This window comes from Monodon monoceros, unplaced genomic scaffold (genome assembly GCF_005190385.1).
Source record: "Monodon monoceros isolate NGI ecotype Baffin Bay Population unplaced genomic scaffold, NGI_Narwhal_1 Super_Scaffold_12, whole genome shotgun sequence".
NCBI lineage: Eukaryota > Metazoa > Chordata > Mammalia > Artiodactyla > Monodontidae > Monodon > Monodon monoceros.
The window spans coordinates 104,882,885-104,907,093 of record NW_021703768.1 but is presented as its reverse complement, the minus strand read 5'-3'; the positions used below and the strand labels follow the sequence as shown (position 1 = coordinate 104,907,093).

At 42.8% G+C, this 24,209-nt stretch overlaps 1 protein-coding gene across 2 annotated transcripts in view; it reads right to left on the bottom strand.

Moving 5' to 3' along the window:
• Positions 1-24,209, bottom strand: part of GRAMD2B (GRAM domain containing 2B) — a 67,772-nt gene that overhangs the window by 24,083 nt on the left and 19,480 nt on the right. For both annotated transcript variants that reach the window (XM_029216185.1, XM_029216184.1), the window contains exon 2: positions 140-259. In XM_029216185.1, the coding sequence (XP_029072018.1) occupies positions 140-259 (120 nt within the window). The remainder of the gene's footprint in view (positions 1-139; positions 260-24,209) is intronic.

The following is a 24,209-nucleotide window of genomic DNA, read 5'->3' as shown; positions in this document are numbered from 1 at the left end:
ACCCCACTTCTCAGGGGTGTCATCTGCTTGTAGGAGATCTTCACTGTTAACCATCACCATAAAACTAGAAACACCAGCTCCTCCCAGCAACCCCTCCTCCCCGAAAGGCCAAAAGAACAGAGTCAAGGTGAGGACTCACCGCAGGGAAATGATTCTCTTCGGGTCTGCAGACTCGGTCTCGCTGGACAGAGCAGGGGAAAGGGCTGCTGGCGACCTGCAGACCTTCTTTTTCTCCTCCACACCATTCTCAGCCTCTGAGCTGGAGAAAACACTTCACCTTAGATATCCAGAGTGGGGAGGAGGGAAAAACGATGACGTGACCTCGCTTTCTGGAGAGTGGAATGATCTTCAATGCCCGGGACTGGCTGAAGTCAACAAGGACAGCGGTGCCCTTTCCATCCCTCCATTCTGCCCCCTCAGCTGGTACCCCAGGGGGTGGAGCTCTGGATCATGCCTGCTCCAGATACACGTGCAGGTTTACGTGCAGGTAAATGTCCAACTTTGCAGGGACTTTCCGGCTCCCAGGTATGCGGCCCGTGGGCCTTGCGCTGCCTGGCTCTGCCCAGCCCAGCATGGAGGTGGAAGATCACCCAGAAGCTGGGAGGGCCCCTGACCTGTGCATGAGCTCACGTGCGGCCTCCTGCCAGCTTGAGCCTTTCTGCTGGGCGCTCCCACCCCGTCTGTTTGCACTTACGTCACTTATCATCTTTTGTTGTAGCTATATAGGTCCTGGTTTGGGTGCTTGCTAATTTCACCAAGCGCTTCTCTCAGCAATTACACTCTCTAATCCGCACCACCACCCAGGCTAGGTGGGAATTATTACTCCCAGTTCACAGACTAGGAATCTGAGGCTCTCACATAGTGAATTTCTTGCCCGAGTTTGCAGAACTAGTACCTGTCTGAGTTGGGATTCAAACTCAGGTCTGCCCATCTGAGAGGCCTTTGTGTACATGCCCATTCTCATATTTTCTTTCTTCGCATCCATCCACCCCCCAGCCACGCATCTATCCTCCGAGCCCTCTTACTAGCTCTTCAGTGTGGGAGCCCCAGGCTGGGGAGAAGAATCTCATTGATTTTTATACTGACCACGAGGTCAGGATAGTGCGGGTATATAATCGCACTCAGTAGGCTTTTGGAAAACTACGTCTGACCTTGGTGAAAAAGGGAGTAGAGGAGACAGTAAATCAGAGGGTCAGCACGCTGAACCATTAACAGATGGAGGACGGCCAGTGCAGTGGACACAGGTGAGCTCCCTCAGTCTCGGGATCAGGGGAAACCATTTCAACATGGAAGGAGAGGAAGGAATGTGGCCAGGGAGAACACAAGGTGGTAGCATGGATCAGACCTTCTTTGGTGTCAGCCTGCACAGCAGAGGACTCACAAAACACACTTTTAGACCATGAGAACTCCACGGTGGCTGAGTGTAAAGGAAGACAGCATTGCTGTGACAGTTTAGCTAATTTTAATCCTACCTGACCACCCATTTGGTATCTTCACCTGCAAAAAACCTCGCAGGCAGGAAATGTTATTGGTTACTTGAACCTTTGTGGTTGCTTGCTTACCACTTTTCACAGCGCATGGAAATTCCAGCCCACATTGGGAGTCCTACTGTCGTGTCAAAATCAAAACCAGGTATGTCTGACAAGGTATCCAAGTAATAATCCCTACGAGTGGTTGATACTCTCATTCTGCATTTCTCCTTTTCTAGGTAGGTTAACATCGGAGGACATAGGCCCAACCTTCTATTTCTTCAGTTCTTTTCAAAGTACTTAAAGCACTTATGTACATTAAAAGGACTCAGTACATAAGTGAATTGCATTATGTGATAAAAGGTACATGGAAAGCCTTGAAACATTAAAATGAAAACATGGCTTTGGTTTAAAATAGAAGATTTATTTTGTTTATTTATTTATATTTTTTGTGGTATGCGGGCCTCTCACTGTTGTGGCCTCTCCCATTGTGGAGCACAGGCTCTGGACGCGCAGGCTCAGTGGCCATGGCTCACGGGCCCAGCCGCTCTGTGGCATGTGGGATCTTCCCAGACCGGGCACGAACCCGTGTCCCCTGCATCGGCAGGCGGACTCTCAACCACTGTGCCACCAGGGAAGCCCTAGAAGATTTATTTTAATATCAAATTTATGGACTCCAAGAATTTAATTTAATTTATGGACCCCAAGAATTATAGAACTGTTAAGGGCCCTTTGAGCACATCCCTGCCTTTTCCCTCTATCCCCCAAGACACACACATTACTCCTATTCTTCAAAAGCATAAGAAATCCACTCAAGTGAACTTATTTACAAAACAGAAACAGACTCACAGACATAGAAAATAAACTTACAGTTACCAAAGGGGATGGCAGTGGGGGCAGAGGGGTGGGTGGTGGAGATAAATTAGGAGTTTGGGATTAACAGATTCACACTACTATACATAAAATAAACAACACGCACCTACTGTACAGCACAGGAAACTATGTTCGGTATCTTGTAATAACCCATAATGGAAAAGAATCTGAAAAAGTACACATATGTGTGTGTATATATATAGATATATCTCTGAATCACTTTGCTGTACACCTGAATCTAACACAACACTGTAAATTAACTATACTTCAAGGAAAAAAATGTTATAAAAAAAAATAAATCAGAAAATCTCTTTAAAAAGTTTCCATAGGAGCCTTCATAGAAATGGGATACGGTGAGGACTGAGCTAATAATGGGAGTGTGCTTAGCTTTAACATGGATTGATTAGATTTAACAGTGTAGAGTGGCACAACCTTGTAAAAGCGATACTACAATTTGCATTTATTTCTAATGGGCCTCTGGCTAGACTTTGGGGTTGGCTGGGATCAGAGCCAGTTTGTTCTTAAGTTGAATTCATTCTGATGCTTGACAATCCACCACCCCCTTGTCCATTGGAGCCCTACTTCTAAAGGTCAGTATACCGTCTACTTGACACCCAACTAACACCTAACACCTACCTAACACCATACACAAAAGTAAACTCGGGGCTTCCCTGGTGGCGCAGTGGTTGAGAGTCTGCCTGCCGAAGCAGGGGACACGGGTTCGTGCCCCGGTCCGGGAGGATCCCACATGCCGCGGAGCGGCTGGGCCCGTGAGCCATGGCTGCTGAGCCTGCGCGTCCGGAGCCTGTGCTCCGCAACGGGAGAGGCCACAACAGTGAGAGGCCTGCGTACCGCAAAAAACAAAAATAAAAACAAAAACAACTCAAAATGGATTAAAGACCTAAATGGAAGACCAGACACTATAAAACTCTTAGAGGAAAACATAGGAAAAACAGTTTGACATAAACCACAGCAAGATCTTTTTTTACCCCCCTCCTAGAGTAATGAAAATAAAAACAAAATAAACAAATGGGACCTAATTAAACTTAAAAGCTTTTGCACAGCAAAGGAAATCATAAACAAGACGAAAAGACAACCCTCAGAATGGGAGGAAATAATTGCAAAGGAAGCAACAAAGGATTAATCTCCAAAATATACAAGCAGCACATGCAGCTCCATATCAAAAAAACAAACAACCCAATCCAAAAATGGGCAGAAGACCTAAATAGACATCTCTCCAAGGAGGACATACAGATGGCCAAGGGGCACATGAAAGGATGCTCAACATCACTAATTATTAGAGGAATGCAAATCAAAACTATAGTTAGTTATCACCTCACACCAGTCAGAATGGCCATCATCAAAAATCTACAAACAACAAATGCTGGAGAGGGTGTGGAGAAAAGGGAACCGTCTTACACTATTGGTGGGAATGTAAACTGATACAGCCACTATGGAGAACAGTATGGAGGTTCCTTAAAAAACTAAAAATACAACTACCATACGACACAGCAATGCCCCTACTGGGCATATACCCTGAGAAAACCATAACTCAGAAGGACACATGCACCCCAATGTTCACTGCAGCACTATTTACAATAGCCAGGACATGGAAATAACCTAAATGTCCACAGACAGATGAATGGATAAAGAAGATGTGGCACATATGTACAATGGAATATTAGCCATAAAAAGGAACGAAATTGGGTCATTTGTAGAGGTGTGGATGGACCTACAGTCTGTCATACAGAGTGAACTAAGCCAGAAAGAGAAAAACAAATATCGTATATTAACATGTATATGTGGAATCTAGAAAAATGGTACAGATGAACCTGTTTGCAGGGCAGGAACAGAGATGCAGATGTAGAGAACAGACATGTGGACACAGGGTGGGAAGGTGAGGGTGGGCCGAATTGGGAGATTAGGATTGACATACATACACTACTATGCATAAAATAGATAGCTAGTGGGTACATGCTATAAAGCACAGGAAGCTCAGCTCGGTGCTCTGTGATGACCTAGATGGGTGGGACAGGGCGGCGGGTGTGGGGGGGGTGGGGGGGACACGGTGGCAGGGGGTAAGGGGGCAAGAGGGAGGGGATATAGGTATGCATGTAGTTGATTCACTTCATTGTACAGCAGAAACTAACACAACATTGTAAAGCAATTATACTCCAATTAAACAAAAAAAGAAAAAAGAAGCTCTAAAGGAAAAAACAGGCATGCTTTTACATAAGTTACTGTCCTTGGTAGATTAAGAAGGTTAAAGGAAAATGGATATAACTTTTCTTGAATAAATTTGGCTTATTAGATTTTGATATTAAAAAAAAAGAGTAGGCTCTAAGGGAAGATTGTCAATATTCTGAGTGGCAAGAAAAGCCAGTCATTTTGTCTTTGCACCTTAGACGTCGAAATCTTCCTGTGGAACATAGCCACATCTAGATAAATATGAGCTTTTTCTTCTATTAAAATTATTTCCAATGTCTATCAAAATAATTTCTTCTACAGAATGTTTCTGACCCATAGTAGCCTGTAAAGCATGTATTTGGAATAATACTTGGAAAAGTAAATAGGTTTTTCAAAAAAAAAAAGTTTCCACAAACCAGTCAAGTAAATTGAATACAATAAACCAAAAAAAAAAAAAAAAAGAAATCCACTCAAATGAATTTATTTACAAAACAGAATCAGACTCACAGACAGAAAATAAACTTACGGTAACCAAAGGGGATAGCAGTGGGAGCAGAGGGGTGGGTGGTGGAGATAAATTAGGAGTTTGGGATTAACAGATTCACACTACTATATATAAAATAGATAAACAACACGTACCTACTGTATAGCACAGGGAACTATATTCAATATCTTATAATAACCTATAATGGAAAAGAATCTGAAAAAGTACATATATATATCTGAATCACTTTGCTGTACACCTGAAACTAATACAACATTGTAAATTATACTTCAAGGGAAAAAAATGGTTAAAAAAAAGTAAATCAGAAAATCTCTTCAACAAGTTTCCACAAACTAGTCAAGTAAATTGAAATACAATAAGCCACAAAAAAAAAGAAAAAGAAATCCACGACTCCCTCTGTAAGTAGGGAGATGAAGTGTGTGTGTAACTTCAATAATCCACCTCAGCATTCATTCAAATATTTACGGAATTCTATGCTATGCAGGGTCAGATTCAGACTTAGAGGCAGCATGGTAGCTGTCCTGCACAGCACCCTTGAAGACTCAGAAAGAGCCATGCCCGGCCAGAAGCACTCATAAAAAGGTGCTGTCTGTCTGGATGTAGCCCTACTGACACAGGACTTGGCAGAGAAATGGTGCCCCTTGCTCTGGGCAGAAAGAGCCCAGCACCAAGGAGCAGAGGAAGCGTAGTGGCTGAATTTCAGCCCCTCCTTGCCCCGCCCTTCCTGACCAGGCAATTGTGTGCAGTGCTGGGCACTCATCCCTCACCAAGTGGGTGGTCCTGATGCAGCACCCCTAGCTTAGCACTGACAAGATTACAGAGCCTGCCTCTAGGTCAACCCACCCACACAATTGTCTTTCAATGACAGAGCATTCAGGTATGTGCAGATTAAAATGACTTTTTTTTAAACATCTTTATTGGAGTATAATTGCTTTACAATGGTGTATTAGTTTCTGCTTTATAACAAAGTGAATCAGTTATACATATACATATGTTCCCATATCTCTTCCCTCTTGCATCTCCCTCCCTCCCACCCTCCCTATCCCACCCCTCTAGGTGCTCACAAAGCACCGAGCTGATCTCCCTGTGCTATGCGGCTGCTTCCCACTAGCTATCTATTTTACGTTTGGTAGTGTATATATGTCCATGCCACTCTCTCACTTTGTCACAGCTTACCCTTCCCCCTCCTCATATCCTCAAGTCCATTCTCTAGTAGGTCTGTGTCTTTATTCCCGTCTTACCCCTAGGTTCTTCATGAAATTTTTTTTTCCCCTTAGATTCCATATATATGTGTTAGCACACGGTATTTGTCTTTCTCTTTCTGACTTACTTCACTCTGTATGACAGACTCTAGGTCCATCCACCTCACTACAAATAACTCAATTTCATTTCTTTTTATGGCTGAGTAATATTCCATTGTATATATGTGCCACATCTTCTTTATCCATTCATCCGATGATGTACAGAGTCTCCACCCTTCTCTTCCCTAGACTGGCTCCTGGTCTCCAGCACTGGTTCTGCCCTGGAAAGCCCTCCCCAGCGGGCACAAGCTCCACAGAGCCTCCCATCCCATCACCTCAGCTCTGCTGCTGCTGGCTCTATAACTCACTAGGCCCCCCTCATCAATTAATGATCCAACTACGAGAAGCAGGGAACTTCTGTTTTTTTCCACAGCACTCAGCTCAGCATTTTGCTCAGTGTGGTCATTTATCAGTGTTGACTGATGTGGGATTAATTCTGCAGCATCCAAATCAGAAGTGAAATTCATCAATGGGCCAATTCAACTTTAGGTTTTTGTTTACTCAAAGATGCTACGGAACTCAAGCAAGTTAATTCCCAACACAGGCGAGATGATTCCTGGAGCACCCCTACCACGGAGGTCTTGTTGGCAGCAAACTGAAACTGCTAGGATCCGAAGAGCAGAGGCTCACCTGTGTTTGAGTGAGGAGGGCATAGGAGAAGAAACAGACCACTTTTGCAAGGCCTCTCAGTAACTTTAAAGTTACTGGCAGTGAAGCTGAACTCTCATTGACAAGGGAGATGAAATAACAGATCTCACTTAAGTCATGAAAATAAATCAGCTTGGGGGCTTCCCTGGTGGCGCAGTGGTTAAGAATCCGCCTGCCAATGTAGGGGACACGGGTTCGAGCCTTGGTCCGGGAAGATCCCACATGCCACGGAGCAACTAAGCCCATGAGCCACAACTACTGAGCCTGCGCTCTAGAACCCGTGAACCACAACTACTGAGCCCGTGAGCCACAACTACTGAGCCCACATGCCTAGAGCCCGTGCTCTACAACAAGAGAAGCCAACGCAATGAGAAGTCCGTGCACTGCAACAAAGAGTAACCCCGCTCACCGCAGCTAGAGACAGCCCGCTCACAGCAACGAAGACCCAACGCAGCCAAAAATAAATAAGTAAAATAAATTTATTTAAAAAAATGAGTGACAGTTTTAAGGAAGCATAGAGGCAGCAGAAGATGCTGGGAACATGGGATCCACCTTCACTTGGCTTTGGCAGGTTATTTCTTCTCCTATCTCCAACCCAATGTAAGCATCAGTTATGGGCCCTGAAAGCTTCTAAGCAGGAATTTCAGAGCAGTGAGACAGACACACTTAAACCAACCAAGCCTGACTTTACCAACTAGGCAACAGCATTTTTATTACCAGCTAGGAAGTGCTGGTTTCAACAAGACACTGCCACACACTGTCGCACCACAATCTATAAGTAAAAAACAGGTTGGACGATCCCTATCAACAGTCCAATATTCCTCACTTCCCAGACGTCATTAGTCTGACGATGACTTGATTCAGATTTCACCATTTTTCAGAATTAGAATTCTTACATGGGGTCAACTTACCATTCCTCCTGAAAAGAGTCTCTCTGAGTTAGAGTAAACTCAACACTCCTCTGTTCTGTCATATCCATCTCCCAGGCCCTTTGCCTCTCCTGTTGAAGATGTGTTGTACTCAGGCATCATCACGTGTAAGTGATAATTAGGTTCTATCTCAGGTGAGTGAATAAGCTGTATTTCAGGTAAATGCAAACAAGTGCCTCACTGTGGTTCAGTCCAGGAAGCTGTGCTCCTTCCTAGTTACAGTGATAAACCTGTGCTTGTCTACCTTCAAGTTAAATTAGTCTAAGCTTAGGCATAAAAAAGGTCACTAAACTCCTTTATGGTAGTACCAGTGAGATAGTTTTACACCCACTATCATTTAAAAAACTCCCTGATTATCATTACTCAAAACCACAGTCTTGACCAACAAAGGTTAAGAAGTGACTTGAAGATAGGATATGTTTCACCAGAGGATCCCCAGAAGATAAAATCCTGGAAATGGGATGGAAACCCTGTACTGAAAACTAGGCTGCACCTGGACTCGCCAAGATCTGTAGCCTGAAAGACTCTTGTTTTTGGTGTGCTGCCCACTTGGTGGCTCCCTGGCTGGCAGGCAAGGGTGGCAATACTTGGGAAGCTGAGAGATGGGCTATAGGGACAGAGGAGGACTCTGGGGGCTGCTGGGCAGCAGCCATAGTAGAAACAGAGACAACACAGTCACCAAAAGCAGGAAGCAGAATGGGGTGCAGAAGGTGCAGGAACTGGTGATAGAGACCAGGACCTCTCCAAGACCCCTAAGCCTCTCCAACTGCAAAGTCAACTCAGTCTCCCAACTAGATTTTTCTAAATCAGGAAGAACAGTCTTTCATTTACAATTCTGATATAAGGATATCTTTGGAAATTTTACATTGTATTTATTGATCTACATATTTATTTCTGAATAGGTACTAGAAGCACAACAACACAATTCAAAAGTTACAAACGGAAAAACAAATCTCCCTTCTACCCACCCCTGTTTTATGCTGGCCCTGTTTCTCTCCAGAGGCACCTACTGTTCCCAGCTCCTGTGTGTACTTCCAGGGAGTCTGAATGCATATGAGTATACTTTTAAGCACAAGTGATAGCATGTTATTCTAGACACCCCCCGCCCCCTTTTTTGAAACTAACTTGGTGTTCTTTCCCTATTAGTACCATAGAGCTTCCTCGTTCTTTTTAATGACTGCATAGAGTTCCACTGTAATGGCTTACAAAATTTAACCAGTTCCTTATTGATGGGCATTTAGGTGATTTCAGTCTTATCACTAATACAGACAGCACTGCAAAGAATGTCCTTATGTGACATATGTCCTTATGTTTTATTATGTGTGAATATATCCCTAGGATAACTTCCTGGAAATGAAACTGCTGTGTTAAAATGTACACAAATTAAAGAAAAATTTATAGTTATTGCCAAATTGCCTTTAGTAAAAGGTTTTGTGACCCACACCCATAATATGTAGCAGTGTTTACACATTCTTACTAAAGTGTTACACTTAAAAAACAACTCAGGGGCTCCCCTGGTGGTCCAGTGGTAAAGAATCCACCTTCCAATGCAGGGGACGTGGATTCGATCCCTGGTCGGGGAACTAAGATCCCACATCCTGCGGGGCAACTAAGCCAGCGCGCCACAACTACTGAGCTCGTGCACCTCAACTAGAGAGCCCATGCGCTCTGGAGCCTGTGCACCACGACTAGAAAGAGAAAACCCGCACGCCACAACTAGAGAGAAGCCCACGTGCTGCAACTAGAGAGAAACCCAAGCAGACCGCGAGCCGTAATGAAAAAGATCCTGTGTGCGGCGACTAAGTCCTGATGCAGCAAAAAATAATAAATAAAAGAAAAAAATAAATATTTTTTAAAAACCCAAAAAAACAATTCAGAGTGCTTAGCAGAGTACCTAGCACATAGAACAACAATTTTACCAATGATTAGTGCTAAACTTTTTGACCTCTACATATCTAAGAGGTAAAAAAAAAAAAAAAGTCCCATTATAGTTTTGATTTACATCTCTCTCCTGATGAGTAAGGTTGAGTGTATTTTCTTATATTTAAGAGTGTTTTTAATTTCCTGTTTTGTAAATTAGCTGTTTGTATGTACATTTTGCCAATTTTTCTAATGCGTTGCTGATTGAAACATTCGGGGAAAACAATTCTTATAACTGCATCACCAATTCTTGGCAATATCCTAGAATTGACTTTTTAAATAAATAAACATTTAGAAAAGTTAAATGGATATTAGGGCCCAGCATAACGTTAAAATAAAATGTTAATGACAAATTAAGTTTCTCTTTTTTCTTGATAGGCTTACTGGCAGATTTTTAAAAAAAGGAATGCCGAAAACACAGTATTCTTTGGTTTTGTCAAAACCTGTGATGAAAAGCCAACAGGCTTCCCAGTCCAGGATGGAGAACAGGAGCACAGATGTTTGCCTCTCCTTTCCGAGGCCTGTTAAGATGAGGATTTATAAAAGAAGTAGTAATCCTGCTCACAATTATGGTGGGAAACCATCAGCAGAAGAGTAATTTCCCCAAATTTCTGAAAAATGGAAAGTAGAAAGTAAATATTAACTCATGCAGCAAAGCAGAGGAAGCTGGATTTCAGAATTTGGGTATAAGTGGAAGATAAGAGAATACTGATCTGTTTGACAGAGTCCAATAAGGTGCTATAGGAGGAGGATGTAAGAAGTTGCCGAAAACATTAGATTAAATTAAAGGTGTGTGTGTGTGAGAAATTTCTGCCCACCTCTCACCTTGCCCACACCCCCATCCTCAAGACACAAATGGCAGACAGTCAACTACTTAGCTTGTGAGGAAAACATATCAGAAGGGTTGTCAATTAAAAAACTGAATAACTTAGCTGCAGAAAATCAGGGTACCTAAGAAGGGGGCTGGAACTCCAGAGTAAATCCCTTCTCTTCCTTCCATTTTGAATAAAGTGGTCCCAAGCTAAGTACCAACTCCCTATTAATATTCTTCCAAAACTACTCTAATCCCTTATTTTTTCCCTCTAGTCCCTCATTCTTAAATATGAAATGACAGCAAAGGATTGCCAGACCCTTGAAGAAAATCTGAAGTCTTAAAGAAAAGACCAAGATAAACAAGAAAGTAAAACCCTTAGAAAATTGACTTCAGAAAACAGAAGGAAACAAACAAGCAAACAAGAAAAACAAAACCCCCAAACCTTCTAATTAATATCTTCAGAAAGAAGATAGAACTCCTAAAACAGATCACAATATTATGGAAAAGGAAACCTTCCTTGACTCCTCAGTTCTCTCAGAGTCCGAATCCCTGATAGCCTACAAGGCACTTCATGACCTGCCCCTGTCTGCCCCACCTCATCTCTCTGACCCCCTTTTCTCACTCCACGCTCCCACAAGAAAATCTGTGCACTGGTTATTCCCTCTGCCTGGAACGCTGTTGCCCCCATAAAGCCATGTGGCTCTCTCCCTCTTTTCCTTCGAGTCTTTACTCAAATATTACCTTCTCAACGAGACCTATTTATTTAATCAAAGGGTTGGAAAATAGCATCAAGATACAGAAATTCAAAAGAGAGAAAAAGTAAGAGGGAAATACAAGACATGTTTAAGCCAGGCACTTTTTTTTTTTTTTAACATCTTTATTGGAGTATAATTGCTTTACAATGGTGTGTTAGTTTCTGCTGTGTAACAAAGTGATTCAGTTATACATATGTTCCCATATCTCTTCCCTCTTGCGTCTCCCTCCCTCCCACCTTCCCTATCCCACCCCTCTAGGTGGTCACAAACCACGTAAGCCAGGCACTTTTATATCAAATGAGTAGGAATTCTAAACAGGAAAAAAAGGAGAAGTTATTATTAAAGAAAAAACAGGAGTGGTAAAAAGGTGAAAGAAGGGCAGAGGTTACTAATTTCTTATTCTCAAAAGTTGGGAGTCAAATTAATTTAACAAGAGATTTAGGTCAGCGTGTTATTTAAAGAGGCAAATGTATGAAAATAGGAAGGAGAAAGAGTGATATGCCTATTTAAATTGGGGAGGAGGAAGAGAGGGAAGCAGGGCGTTAGTATAAGTGAGTTGACTCGTATGTTCCATTAAAACAGGAAGTTGAGACAGAAAGTTTAGAATATGTAAGCAAGAAAGAGCAGGATGAATACATTTTTATAGATAATGAAGTACCACTACCACTAAAATCAGGCATAGTTAAAACCAATGGTGGAGGCGGGGGCAGATGAAAAACCTAGCATTTTTTTTCTGGAGTAAGGCAGCAGAAAGAAGCAAATTAAATTGTTGTGAAGTTTGATTCCTAATGAGAAAGCGCTGCTTTGAGACTTCATTTGGTTGGCAGTAGGGATTAATTGAAGATTTTTAGACAGAAGGAATGAAATGATGAGGATGAGATATTATTCAGTGTCCACCTCTTCCTGTACCTACATCACGAGAGGCCTGATGAGATATGTGCTCCTGGAGGGTTACACTCGCATCAGTGTATAAGAATGGGGATGTGCTGGGATGGAGACTAGAGACAGAAAATGCAGAGGCAGATGTGGGGAGGAGTTTGAAGGCAAGAAGCAGACACGGCACTGGAGAGATAATCCAGAGGTAACACCAGGATGGGTGGGAGAGCAAGCACTGGAGAGCAACATTCAAGATAACCCAAAGGTTATCTGGGGAATGGAGATTAGCACCACCGTGCATAGTTACAGGGAACACAAGAGGAAAGTTGTGTTTGGTGGGAGGGACTTTGCAAATCTAGTTTGAGATATAATAGACACATATTGTTAACAGGTAAAAAACTGTATTTGAAAACCAGAAGAGCCCAAAGAACAACAAAAAGATACTGTCCTTGCAGAGGAAGGGCTCTGCCAGTTGGAAACGATTTCTGTTGAGTCCCAAGCACATTGCAATAGCAGAGAGCGGTGCCTAAATCTCAGCTGCAATACCAGGGCTGGAGGAATGGCTTAGCACAGCCATCAGTGGCCCCGACATGCCCCTTTAACCTGGTCCCATGAACAATCATGTGATTCATTTCTACCTTCTTGATATCTACTCCCAATTCTGTTTTCCTAAATCATTGCTTTTCCTTCAAAGCTTAAGGCAACTCACGTAACTCCGAAGAGTATTCAAATATCAGGATTCTGATTCTGAAGGGACAGAAACCCAACTCAAACTGGTTTACGTTTTTGTTTTTTTTAATAAAAACCACCCACAAGGGCTTCTGTCACTGCTTTAAGATGAAGTCAACAGCAGAGGACAGCCGCAGCTGCAGACGTGTCCCCTCAACATCGGGAACATTCAGCAGTGGTCTCCAAGGTCTCCCTCTCCAAGTCTTCTGGGACAATCAATGCCCCCATTCATCCTCTTAATACACTGCCTCCATTATGTCATGCCCCTGCTCCAGAACCAACAATGGCTTTCTATTGAGCATCACAGTGAGGTCTCTGGTTATGAGTCAAGACCCTCCAGAGTTTTGCAGTCTCCCTCTACTTTCTAAAAAGAGTTCTCCATTCCAGCCATGTTGGTCTTCTCACCATAGCCTCACTTACATCGTGTTTCATCCTCCCTCTGTGTGTGGCTCTTGGCTCCTCTAGCCTGGACTATCCTCTCTGTGCCTTCTTTTTTTTTTTTTTTTAAATTTTATTTATTTATTTATTTATTTTTGGCTGTGTTGGGTCTTCGTTTCTGTGCGTGGGCTTTCTCTAGTTGCAGCAAGTGGGGGCCACTCTTCATCGCGGTGTGCGGGCCTCTCACTGTCGCGGCCTTTCTTGTTGCAGAGCACAAGCTCCAGACGCACAGGCTCAGTAGTTGTGGCTCACGGGCCTAGTTGCTCCACGGCATGTGGGATCTTCCCAGACCAGGGCTCGAAGCCGTGTCCCCTGCATTGGCAGGCAGATTCTCAACCACTGCGCCACCAGGGAAGCCCCTGTGCCTTCTTAACTACCCACAACTATCCATTGTTCCATGCCCAGGACATGTCCAGTTATACACCCTCTTGATAACCAACCCCCATCTCTTTACTTCCAATGTCTGGATATAAGAAATTATGCAATTAATACTTGTTGACTGGACAACTTTGAGTATATATGGGGTTCGGAACCATAATCAGCATTTGAAAAAGGGCTTGGGCTAAAAATTTCATCTCAAGACCTATGTAGTAAACTCCTTCCCAAGTGTGATTTACAAGTCCTGTTGGAAGAGGGCCATGCTGAAGGTAGAAGAGGGGTATAAAGGTCGTCTTTCCACTTTCCCTTTCACTGAATCAGCATTGTGTGCATACTTATCTTTCAGACTGACCATTAGTTAGGTGAGTAATAATTTGAAACTATATGGAAACTTGAATAGACTGTCTTCATTGCTGGAAGAAACAACAGTCGTAAGCAAAATCCATAATCAAACTGAATAACTTCTCAGTAGTGGTATTTTGAGGCCAAGCACAATTGGAAAACAACAAAGGAAAATGACAAGAAAATGCATCACGGAGACAGCAATTGACTTTTCCAATTTCCAGGAAAGGTAGATTGACGCCACTGATAGTTCCACTTTGTTATTTACACCCTCAGCATGTAAATAGGATTTTGTAGCATGCATTGCTCAGTACGAACAAAGTTTCTAAAAATATATATCTCCTTCAAGCTAGTGATTTTCTCAGGGGCAAGGCCTTTAAATATTTTTTGTATTTCTATCTCTACACCTTTTTTGAAGGTGTTCTTCCACCAGCAACTGCTGAATGTCAGAATAAGCCGCCTTTCATGTACCTAAGATACATTAGAGGAGATCTAATTAAGGCTTTTGGCCAAAAGGGAGTGTTTGGGAAACACCTAGATTTTAAAAGTGTAATGAGGGACTTCCCTGGTGGTCCAGTGGGTAAGACTCTGCACTCCTGATGCAGGGGGCCTGGGTTCGATCCCTGATTGGGGAACTAGATCCCACGTGCACGCCGCAACTAAGACGCCCGCATGCCACAACTAAGAGCTGGTGCAGCCTAAATAAATAAATATTTAAAAAATAATAAAAATTTAAAAAGTGTAATGAGAAACTTACCAAAACAGAAAGATAAGAATGCAAAAGGCTGGGGCGTGAAATCCAGGAACAAAGTTTTTTAAGAGGAAGTACAATATTAACAGATCGTCCGCTATTATGGCAAATATTCAAAATATCATAAACATCAAAATAAGACTGAAAGGTACCTCAGGTACTGTAGATTAAGCACACACATAAAAAACAAAACCCACTGTCAAAACAACCCCATTAAAACCCAGAATAAAAAAATGTTAGGATCTCTAATTTTGGGTTTTTCAGAAGTAAGTGGAATCCATCACAGAAATGATCCATTTGGAGCCCCATTTTAAAGGAACAGAGGATCAAGAATAGCACAAAATTGGGAGGATGAGGATTTCAGGCAAAATTCATAAAAACTTTACAGTATGCAAAGAAGGAGAAAAAAAAGAACAAGTACCTTGTATATCAGGATTGCCAATAAGAAGGTATTTGTAGTATATGAACCTGGGAAGTGAGTAGGAATACAAGGAACTGAGTGTCTGAGGTGCTGTCCTTACAGCTGGAGGGATGAGGGTGAGGCTGAGCAGAGAAACTGAGTCCTGAAATGAGGCTCAGCTTTATGAAAATGCTACTCCTGAGAAAATTGTTGTGTATTTTCTTTTTTTTCTTTATAAATTTATTTATTTATATATTTAAATTTTTGGCTGCATTGGGTTGTCTTTGCTGCATGCAGGTTTTCTCTAGTTGTGGCGAGCGGGAGCTACTCTTTGTTGCGGTGCACGGGCTTCTCACTGTGGTGGCTTCTTGTTGCAGAGCTTGGGCTATAGGCGCGTGGACTTCAGCAGTTGCGGCATGAAGGCTTCAGTAGTTGTGGCTCGCGGGTTCTAGAGCGCAGGCTCAGTAGTTGTGGCTCACGGGCTTAGTTGCTCCATGGCAGGTGGGATCTTCCCAGACCAGGACTCGAACCCGTATCCCCTGTATTGGCAGGCGGATTCTTAACCACTCCGCCACCAGGGAAGTCTGTTGTGTATTTTCTGATAGAGGGGTACTAGAAGAGAGTCATGTCAGGGGGACCCAACTTAGAGGTACTCTTCCAGGAAAAAGAAGGAATGAGGACCCTTTTCCTTTTCCAGCAAAAGGAAAAGGGACAAGGGAGAGACACCCCGAAGGGAGACAGTCCTAGTAAACTTCATGGACAGAACATTCATTTGTCTTCATAGAAATTCCTCTTGAGTTAGACTTCCTTTCTCTTGTTACCATACCTACGGTAATAACTTTTACTTGGAGAGAGAGACAGAATGTATCATGTCAGAAATACATGTATTTAGCCAGAAGGGAATATTTTACCTATTAATAGCACAGTAATGTTTAAGGTTAAAGAAAACAGTAAAAATACCCAAGGCCATCAGAGCCGACTTGGGAAGAGAGAAATGTTTGCTTCTGTTTTGAGGAGCCCTGGTCCCCGTGGAGACAAGCTGCGCTACTTTGGCCCTTAGCTGTTGCAGGAGGCGTTTGGACTTGACGCACTGGAGATATGAGCTGTCTCCCACCACCCTGGCTGCCATCTGTGATGACTTAAGTGCTTTCTTTCCTCTATACCCTTCATTTCCTGGAACTCTGTCTTTGTGTTCCATGTGGGGGGAAACAAAAACATCAAATGCCAGAGAGCCGAAAGACCGAGGTACGCAGGCACTGCAACAGAGTTAAAAGTTTCCACAAGAGTCCAGAATAGCACCAGGGAGCCATCCAGAAACCCGTGTCTCCTTTGTTTTCCCCACACAAACTTGGCAGTACCATTTCCTGACTCCTGTACTCTGATCTCATTGCATGTGTATGAGGACAGCTCAGGATGTGCTGTGTAGGAATTTCCCAGAGGTCAGTTTCACACCTTATGCCACATCATCCCCAGTGATCAAAATGGACATGGAATCTCATGGATGTTATTAGCACACGTGACAATTCTCTTTGCTTGAACGCTAAGAGTAATATTATTGAAACTCAGGATTTCCTTTCTAATGAAAAATTAATGGGACTCAATTTCTAAAGAAGAGAGATACTATCACTTTTTAAAAATGGGATAACTCTACGTTAGAGAAAACAATTTTCTGTAAAAGGCTTTGGTTTAACCAAAACACTTCCAAACTAGATACACTTAAGGAAAGAACAGTTCATGCTACCCTATGGCAGAAAATAAAACAGTACATTTTTAGTTATTTCAATATGGAATTAATTCCATAATTATATCATATCATATATGATATAAATAATATATCATATATCAGAATATTTATATCATAAAATATCATAAAAATCATACATGATATACCATTATATATAATTGATATTATATATATCAAAATATGGAATAATTGTAGAACTAAGAACTCTACTGAAAAGAAATGTTTATCCTAGTATTTTAATGACAGCTAACTTTCACAGGATAGAAGAATTATAATTAATGTAATTTATACATGATAATTAGTACCTCTTTCAAGGAAGTAAGCAGTAAGTCTAATAAATCTTACATCTGATATCCTTATTTCCTGTCCTTTATTTCTCCCACTACAAATATGCATTTTCTCTACCTGTCCTAAAATATATATATATATAAATCTTTGGAAGACATCTATTCTTGACCCCTTCCCTCTTCCTTGCCACTCCTTCCTACTGGATTTTCTAGATGACTTTACACTTGCATTGCTGTTCTCAAAGAGCATTCACACCCATACCATGATACCATACTAGCCCTCATGCCAACCTTATGAGGCAGGTATGTAAGACAGGTGTTATCCATATTTCATAAATAAGGAAACTAAGTTGAGAGCTTTGAGCAACCAAAGAATAATAAGCTAACTGCTCTCATACTTTGACTATCTGTCTCCTACCAAACCTAGTCAGACACCAAGACCTGTGGATTTCTACCTCCTTAACATTTTTCCAGTTACACCCCCTCCTGCTCTTTCGCAGTTCTGTCGCGTTAGCTAGGGTCCTCAGTGTCTCCCGCCTGGACCCCTAAACCTCCCCACCTCATCTGAATGATATGCAACATTTCCTCTGTCCATCTCACACCTCCTTCCATCAATATGGAAGATCACTTTGCCCTGTGATCTTTGAAAAGCCCAAATATGATATGATATTCACATCATCTCCCCAACCCCACCCCATTTAAAACCCTTTTGGTTCTCCATTACCTACAGGATAAAGCTGAATTTGATTCTTTCTGCAATCTGGAACCTCCTCACTGGCATTTAACCTCTTGCCATGTTTTGCCCAGTCCTGTGCTTGGGCTGCCCGAGCCCTCTCTTGTGGCCTTGGTAAGCACTGGTCATCTTCCAGGATTTAGCTCTGGCTGGGGCCTTCTCCTATAGGAAGCCTTTTCCAACCCTCTTTGTGCCCTGAGGACTGACCCTCCTTTATCTAATGTTTCTCCCCAGTACCCTCAAAGGTATGATAGCCATGGAAACTGTATGCTTTAATATGGGGTTTGTTTAAGAATTATGAATGGGCTACAATTTGCTCATCTTTACTCTCCTTAGAGCATAAGCCCCGGAGGGCAGGGTCCGGGTCTTATCTCTGTATGGGGTGTTGGGGGGAGGGGGAGGTGCTCTACTCATTTCCCTTAAGTATTTCATGTTCCTTCTACCAGAACCAGAGGCCAGGCATTCCGATTTCTAGCCCAGAGTCCTTTTTGACTGCACCAGACCTTATAAATAGCGACAGGAAGGAATGTACTTCACTGTGAATTCCTGGACTCAGGAAGACTGGCATGGGAAAGGCCAGAGAAATTTTCTGCTGGGGGTTGGGTCATGTTTTGGCAAACTTAAACTAGTCAGGGGCAGTTTCAGTGAGGCCATGGCCTGCCCTTCCAATCCTGCCAGACAAAGATCTGACAAACTGGTCCTGCAAATGTTGGGGGCAAAGAAGAAACACTTCCACTGAAGAAGCGTCACCATTTCACTCACTAAACGGGGTGAAAGGTAATGGAGTCTGCCTTAGGAAGGCCAAATGAGCTGTCATTATTGCTGGGAGGGGCCATTACACCTTAGCTGGCTTTACTGTAAGAGTTTAAAGGGCAACGCTTGGTTATTGCAGATTCCGAGAAACAGGAAGAAAACAGGATTGCTTTTCTTCATTTTATGCCTCTGAACTGGATAAGCCTCCGGGAGAAGAATCAATTCCATGATCTGTGGCTTTCTAAGAGTAGCCCAATGCACAGTTTCTGGGAGTGGCGTCTTCATCAGGGATATTTATCATATTTCAGTGTCTTAGTAAGAGCCTGGCTTTCTCTCCTCCACACCAGGTCCTCGCTCTCACAGCATGTGTTACAGAGCTGCACTGCACAGAGCTGTTCTCTGTCACATCAAACTTGATTTTAGAAAACACATTTTTTTCATTAAAAAAACTGGGGTTAAAGGAGCTTAGAAAAATGTATGCATTTTCTATTTGACCAATGAAGCTAGGTGGCGTTGACAAGAGGAATAGTGGCAATGTTTGACGATCAGGCATATATTTCATCAGAAGAACTCAGACTGTCTGCGTCTTGTGATTAATACTTAATTCACATCATAGATGAGTAATCAAAGGTACCCACTTACTTTCATAAATGATTACAAAAATTTCCAACCACCTACTATGAAAATATTATGACACAGAGTAGGAAGAATGATTATCTACTCATGGCCCATCCTGTTTCACCTGTATCTCTGCACACTCCTCCCACCCCGTAATTACTTTAAAACAAATCCTATTACCTTCACGTCTGTAATTATTGCAATACGTAGCTCTAAAAGATGAGGACTTTTTAAAAAAAGAAAAGCACAATACCAGTAACAAACTCAAAAAGGATTAGCAATTATAATTAACTAAAAAACATGTGAAATCTAGCTGTTCTTTGGGGAAGGTTTTAGCATTACAAATTATTATTGAAGAATAGTGGGGCAATTCTAAGAGATGCCAACTTGGTATACTGATTTTGAGCTGTAGGCACTTGAAGAACAGCAAATGCAGGGAGAGGGTTTCTCTCAATGTCACATATCTGCCTAAAGACAGATCCTCCTGAAGGAACTCAGTTGTCATAAATCCCCTCCCCAAGTTTCATCAACCAGGGAGGATGGACTCTTATCACAGAGAGGAGACTAGGAGCTCAAACCATACCTAGACACAAACTGTCAAAACTATCATACCTCCCCTTTATTCTATGTGCCCTTCACCTTTCCTAAAAATCATTTACTCTCCCCTGAGAGGCCTATATCTTCTCTCCTCTTTCTTTATTAAGATGGTATTTAGTCCTAAATTCTATAGCCACCTGGAGTAACGCATTTTCCCCCGGGGAATCTCCCATGTATACATGAGATATACATGTTAATAAACTTCTGTTTGCTTTTCTCTTGTTAATCTGTCTTGTATTAATTACAGGGGTCTCAGCTAAGAACTCAGAAGGGTAGAGGGGAAATTATTTTTCTTGCTGTTCAGTATTTAGGACTGCAGTGGACTAAATCATCTCTGAAACAGAGCTGAATATTTAAGCATCCAATATGGGATTTGGGAGAGTTCATACTCCCTGTATGAGTCCACATGGCTGTCGCCAGCTTGGCAATAGAAGATACCCACCTTGGTATCTCCAGTTGCTGGGGGTGCCTTTTCTCTTGGGAGCCCAGCTGCCCTGGTTACTCTGGGGAGAGGCAGAAACAGACGTGACACTCCCTAATCTCGATACCTGGGCCAGATTAGGTTTTCTTGGGGGTGAAGGAAAACAGATTCGTAATTACGTGGGTCAACATGAAGCTAGTTGTAATTATGAGCAGAGCATATCCAACTGGATGAGCTACCATAACTCTAGGTGGGATGATGGAGCCACACCTGTATCCTGCCTGTGTCTCATGCAGCAACTGCTCCTCTGCAACCTCTCCCGGCTCACATCCAAAGGACAATCTTGAGAGAAACCTGAGCAGAGCAGACACAGGTGGTGATGTGATAGGGAAACTGCCCATTTCCTCTGGCCCATCAATACTAGGTGTCAGCAAAGCCTCAGGCTGTGCCGGCACCCGAGACTGTCTGGGCTTTCCCACAGACATGCTCGTTTGCCTTTGAGAATCTCCAGGGTTAGGTCACATCTCCTGAGCACAGAAGAGTGTCAATTCTGTACCCATCTAAAAAGCAAGCAGCATGTGGGTTTGAAACAAAATCTGGAGTTCTAGGTGCAAAGCTCAGTGCTCTCAAAAGTATTAGATTCTCAGGATTTGTCAGTCATAAATATACACCACAAATGGTACCTGCCTCCGTATCTTTACAAGAGGTTCTTGCCAGTTCTTAGAACAAAAACCTACACCATTTTGTTCAGGAAAAACAGCTCTTATGGAACAATGATTCCTACCCTCTCCCTTGAATGGCTTCAGGTACCAAACAGGCAGGTTGCCTTAGAAAAGACACTGAGGAAACATCTTTTCAAAGCTGGAAAGACTGTTTGTCTTTAAGGCAGCTATCTGCGTAGTATGGTTTGCTCAATGGTGCGAGATCACGGGCAGGGTTCCCCTTTTGTAGTGTCCCTGAATCCCCTTACCACCACCCCGCGTGCCCCACATAAGCCAGGACTGAGGAGGGGTAAGATGTTGGAAGGCATCTCTAGCTTTTACTTTTTTTTTTTTTTTTTTTTTGCGGTACGCGGGCCTCTCACTGTTGTGGCCTCTCCCGTTGCGGAGCACAGGCTCCGGACGCGCAGGCCCAGTGGCCATGGCTCACGGGCCTAGCCGCCCCGCGGCATATGGGATCTTCCCGGACCTGGGCACGAACCTGTGTCCCCTGCATCGGCAGGCGGACTCTCAACCACTGTGCCACCAGGGAAGCCCTAGCTTTTACTTTTATGCATGTAACCACACCGATACATGCAGTAACTAATGGCATCTTTCCATCACAGCCGAGAGAAAGTCGGTTTTACGGAAGGGAGAGAGCAAGGTTACTGTGCAGGAAAGTCATCACTGTGTCAATACCACCACTGGGACAGCAGTAGGTGACTGGGTAAAGGATGTCTTTGGAGACTGAAGGGAAGAGAAATGTGAAAGAGGCTGTGGGAGGACTCTGTGCTCTCAAGGTTTTGCCTGGACCCTGTTTTCTTTTAACTGACAGCACCCTGGCTCAGGACACAAATACACAGGCTGAAACAACACGTACCAAAACCAGGACTGAGAATACAAATCAGGCTGAAGAACTTTTCTCACCTCCAGGATGTGTCATTTTAGGCGTACAGTTTGAGCCATACAGTTTCTGGTAAGATCAGTCTGTGAACCCCACAAATTAGTGGTTCTCAAAGTGGGACCTAAGGACCTTCTATTTCAGAACCACCTGGGGTTGGGGGAGGGGCCTTGTAAAAATGCACATTATTAGCCCAACTTCAGACCACTTTAAGTCTTATACCCATTACAATCTTGGAACCACTGAACCGGGTGTCAACCACGCCAAGATTATTGAGCCAAGTGGAAAGCAAGTCCATTAACTTTTGTTTCTTTCACCCAGCCGTTGTATGAGGAGTACTGAGCGTGGTAAATTTATCAGCACAAACCAGTACTTCTGGAAAAATACTGCCCCTTAATGACGAGTATGCAATGCTACTTCAGGAATGAGGTTTCTATATTAGTTAAATGCACTCTCCAAAATCAAAATACAAACCATGTTAAGTTTTCTTTGGGAGACACAATTACTGGTGGTTTTTCTCTTATTTTTTTTTTTAATTGGGAGTAAAATTGCTTTACAGTGTTGTGTTAGTTTCTGCTGTACAATGAAGTGAATCAGCTATATGTATACCTAGATCCCCTCCCTCTTGGACCTCCCTCCCCTCCTTCCACACCCCCGCTCCCCCCCCCCCATCTAGGTCATCACAGAGCACTGAGCTGAGCTCCCTGTGCTATATAGCAGGTTCCCACTAGCTATCTACTGAAGCTCAATATCAAAAAACAAACGACCCAATTAAAAAATGTGCAGAAGACCTAAATAGATACTTCACCAAAGAAGGCATACAGATGGCCAAGAGTCACACGAAAAGATGCTCAACAGCGCTATTAGAGAAATGCAAATCAAAACTACAATGAGGTATCACCTCACACCAGTCAGAATGGCCATCATCAAAAAATCTACAAACGGGCTTCCTGGTGGCGCAGTGGTTAATAATCTGCCTGCCAATGCAGGGGACACGGGTTCGAGCCCTGGTCCGGGAAGATCCCACATGCCGTGGAGCAACTAAGCCTGTGTGTCACAACTATTGAACCTGCGCTCTAGAGCCTGTGAGCCACAACTACTGAGCCCGTGAGCCACAACTACTGAAGCCCGGGTGCCTAGAGCCCGTGCTCCGCAACAAGAGAAGCCACCGCAATGAGAAGCCTGCGCACTTCAATGAAGAGTAGCCCCCGCTCACTGCAACTAGAGAAAGCCCACACTCAGCAATGAAGACCCAAGGCGGCCAAAAATAAATAATTAAAAAAAATTTTTTTAAATCTACAATCAATAAATGCTGGAGGAGAGGTTGTGGAGAAAAGGGAACCCTCCTGCACTGTTGGTGGGAATGTAAATTGATACAGGCACTATGGAGAACAGTATGGAGGTTCCTTAAAAAACTAAAAATAGAACTACCATACGACAGCAATCCCACTACTGGGCAGATACCCTGAGAAAACCATAATTCAAAAAGAGTCATGTACCAAAATGTTCATTGCGGCACTATTTACAATAGCCAGGACATGGAAACAACCTAAATGTCCATCGACAAGATGAATGGATAAAGAAGATGCGGTACATGTTTTTATGCTTTGATCTATGGCTTTCAAGGTTACTACAGCAAGCTTCTTATAATCATAGATGTTAATTTGTTTAAAAGTTCTTTTAAAAAGAGGAAAAGGAAAAGGGATGACATCAGATTCTGAGACACTAATTATGCACAATATCTTAAACTAGAGTAGATTTCAAGTAAACGTTTAGTGGGGATTTTTAAGCCGTAGGCATACAAGAAAATCTAGAAGACATAACACATACATTTGAATACACCTTGGAAATGCATCTTAAATAGGCTTTTGAATGCGCTTGTTTCAAAATTATGACTGATGTAAATATTCAGGTAAAGAAAGCTGTTGAACATGAGATCAGGAGTTAATGGGTTACTACGCTAAATTTAAATCCTATAGCTTGACAGTACATCATGACAAGCTATGAGTCTATCTTCTATCATTCAGATTTAGGCTGGATATTCTTACAGGCTTATTCTTTCAGAGGAATTTTAGAATCATTCTGTAATGTTTTCTTAAGAGAGACATTGAGATTTTGTTTGGTTGCACTGAACTTATACAT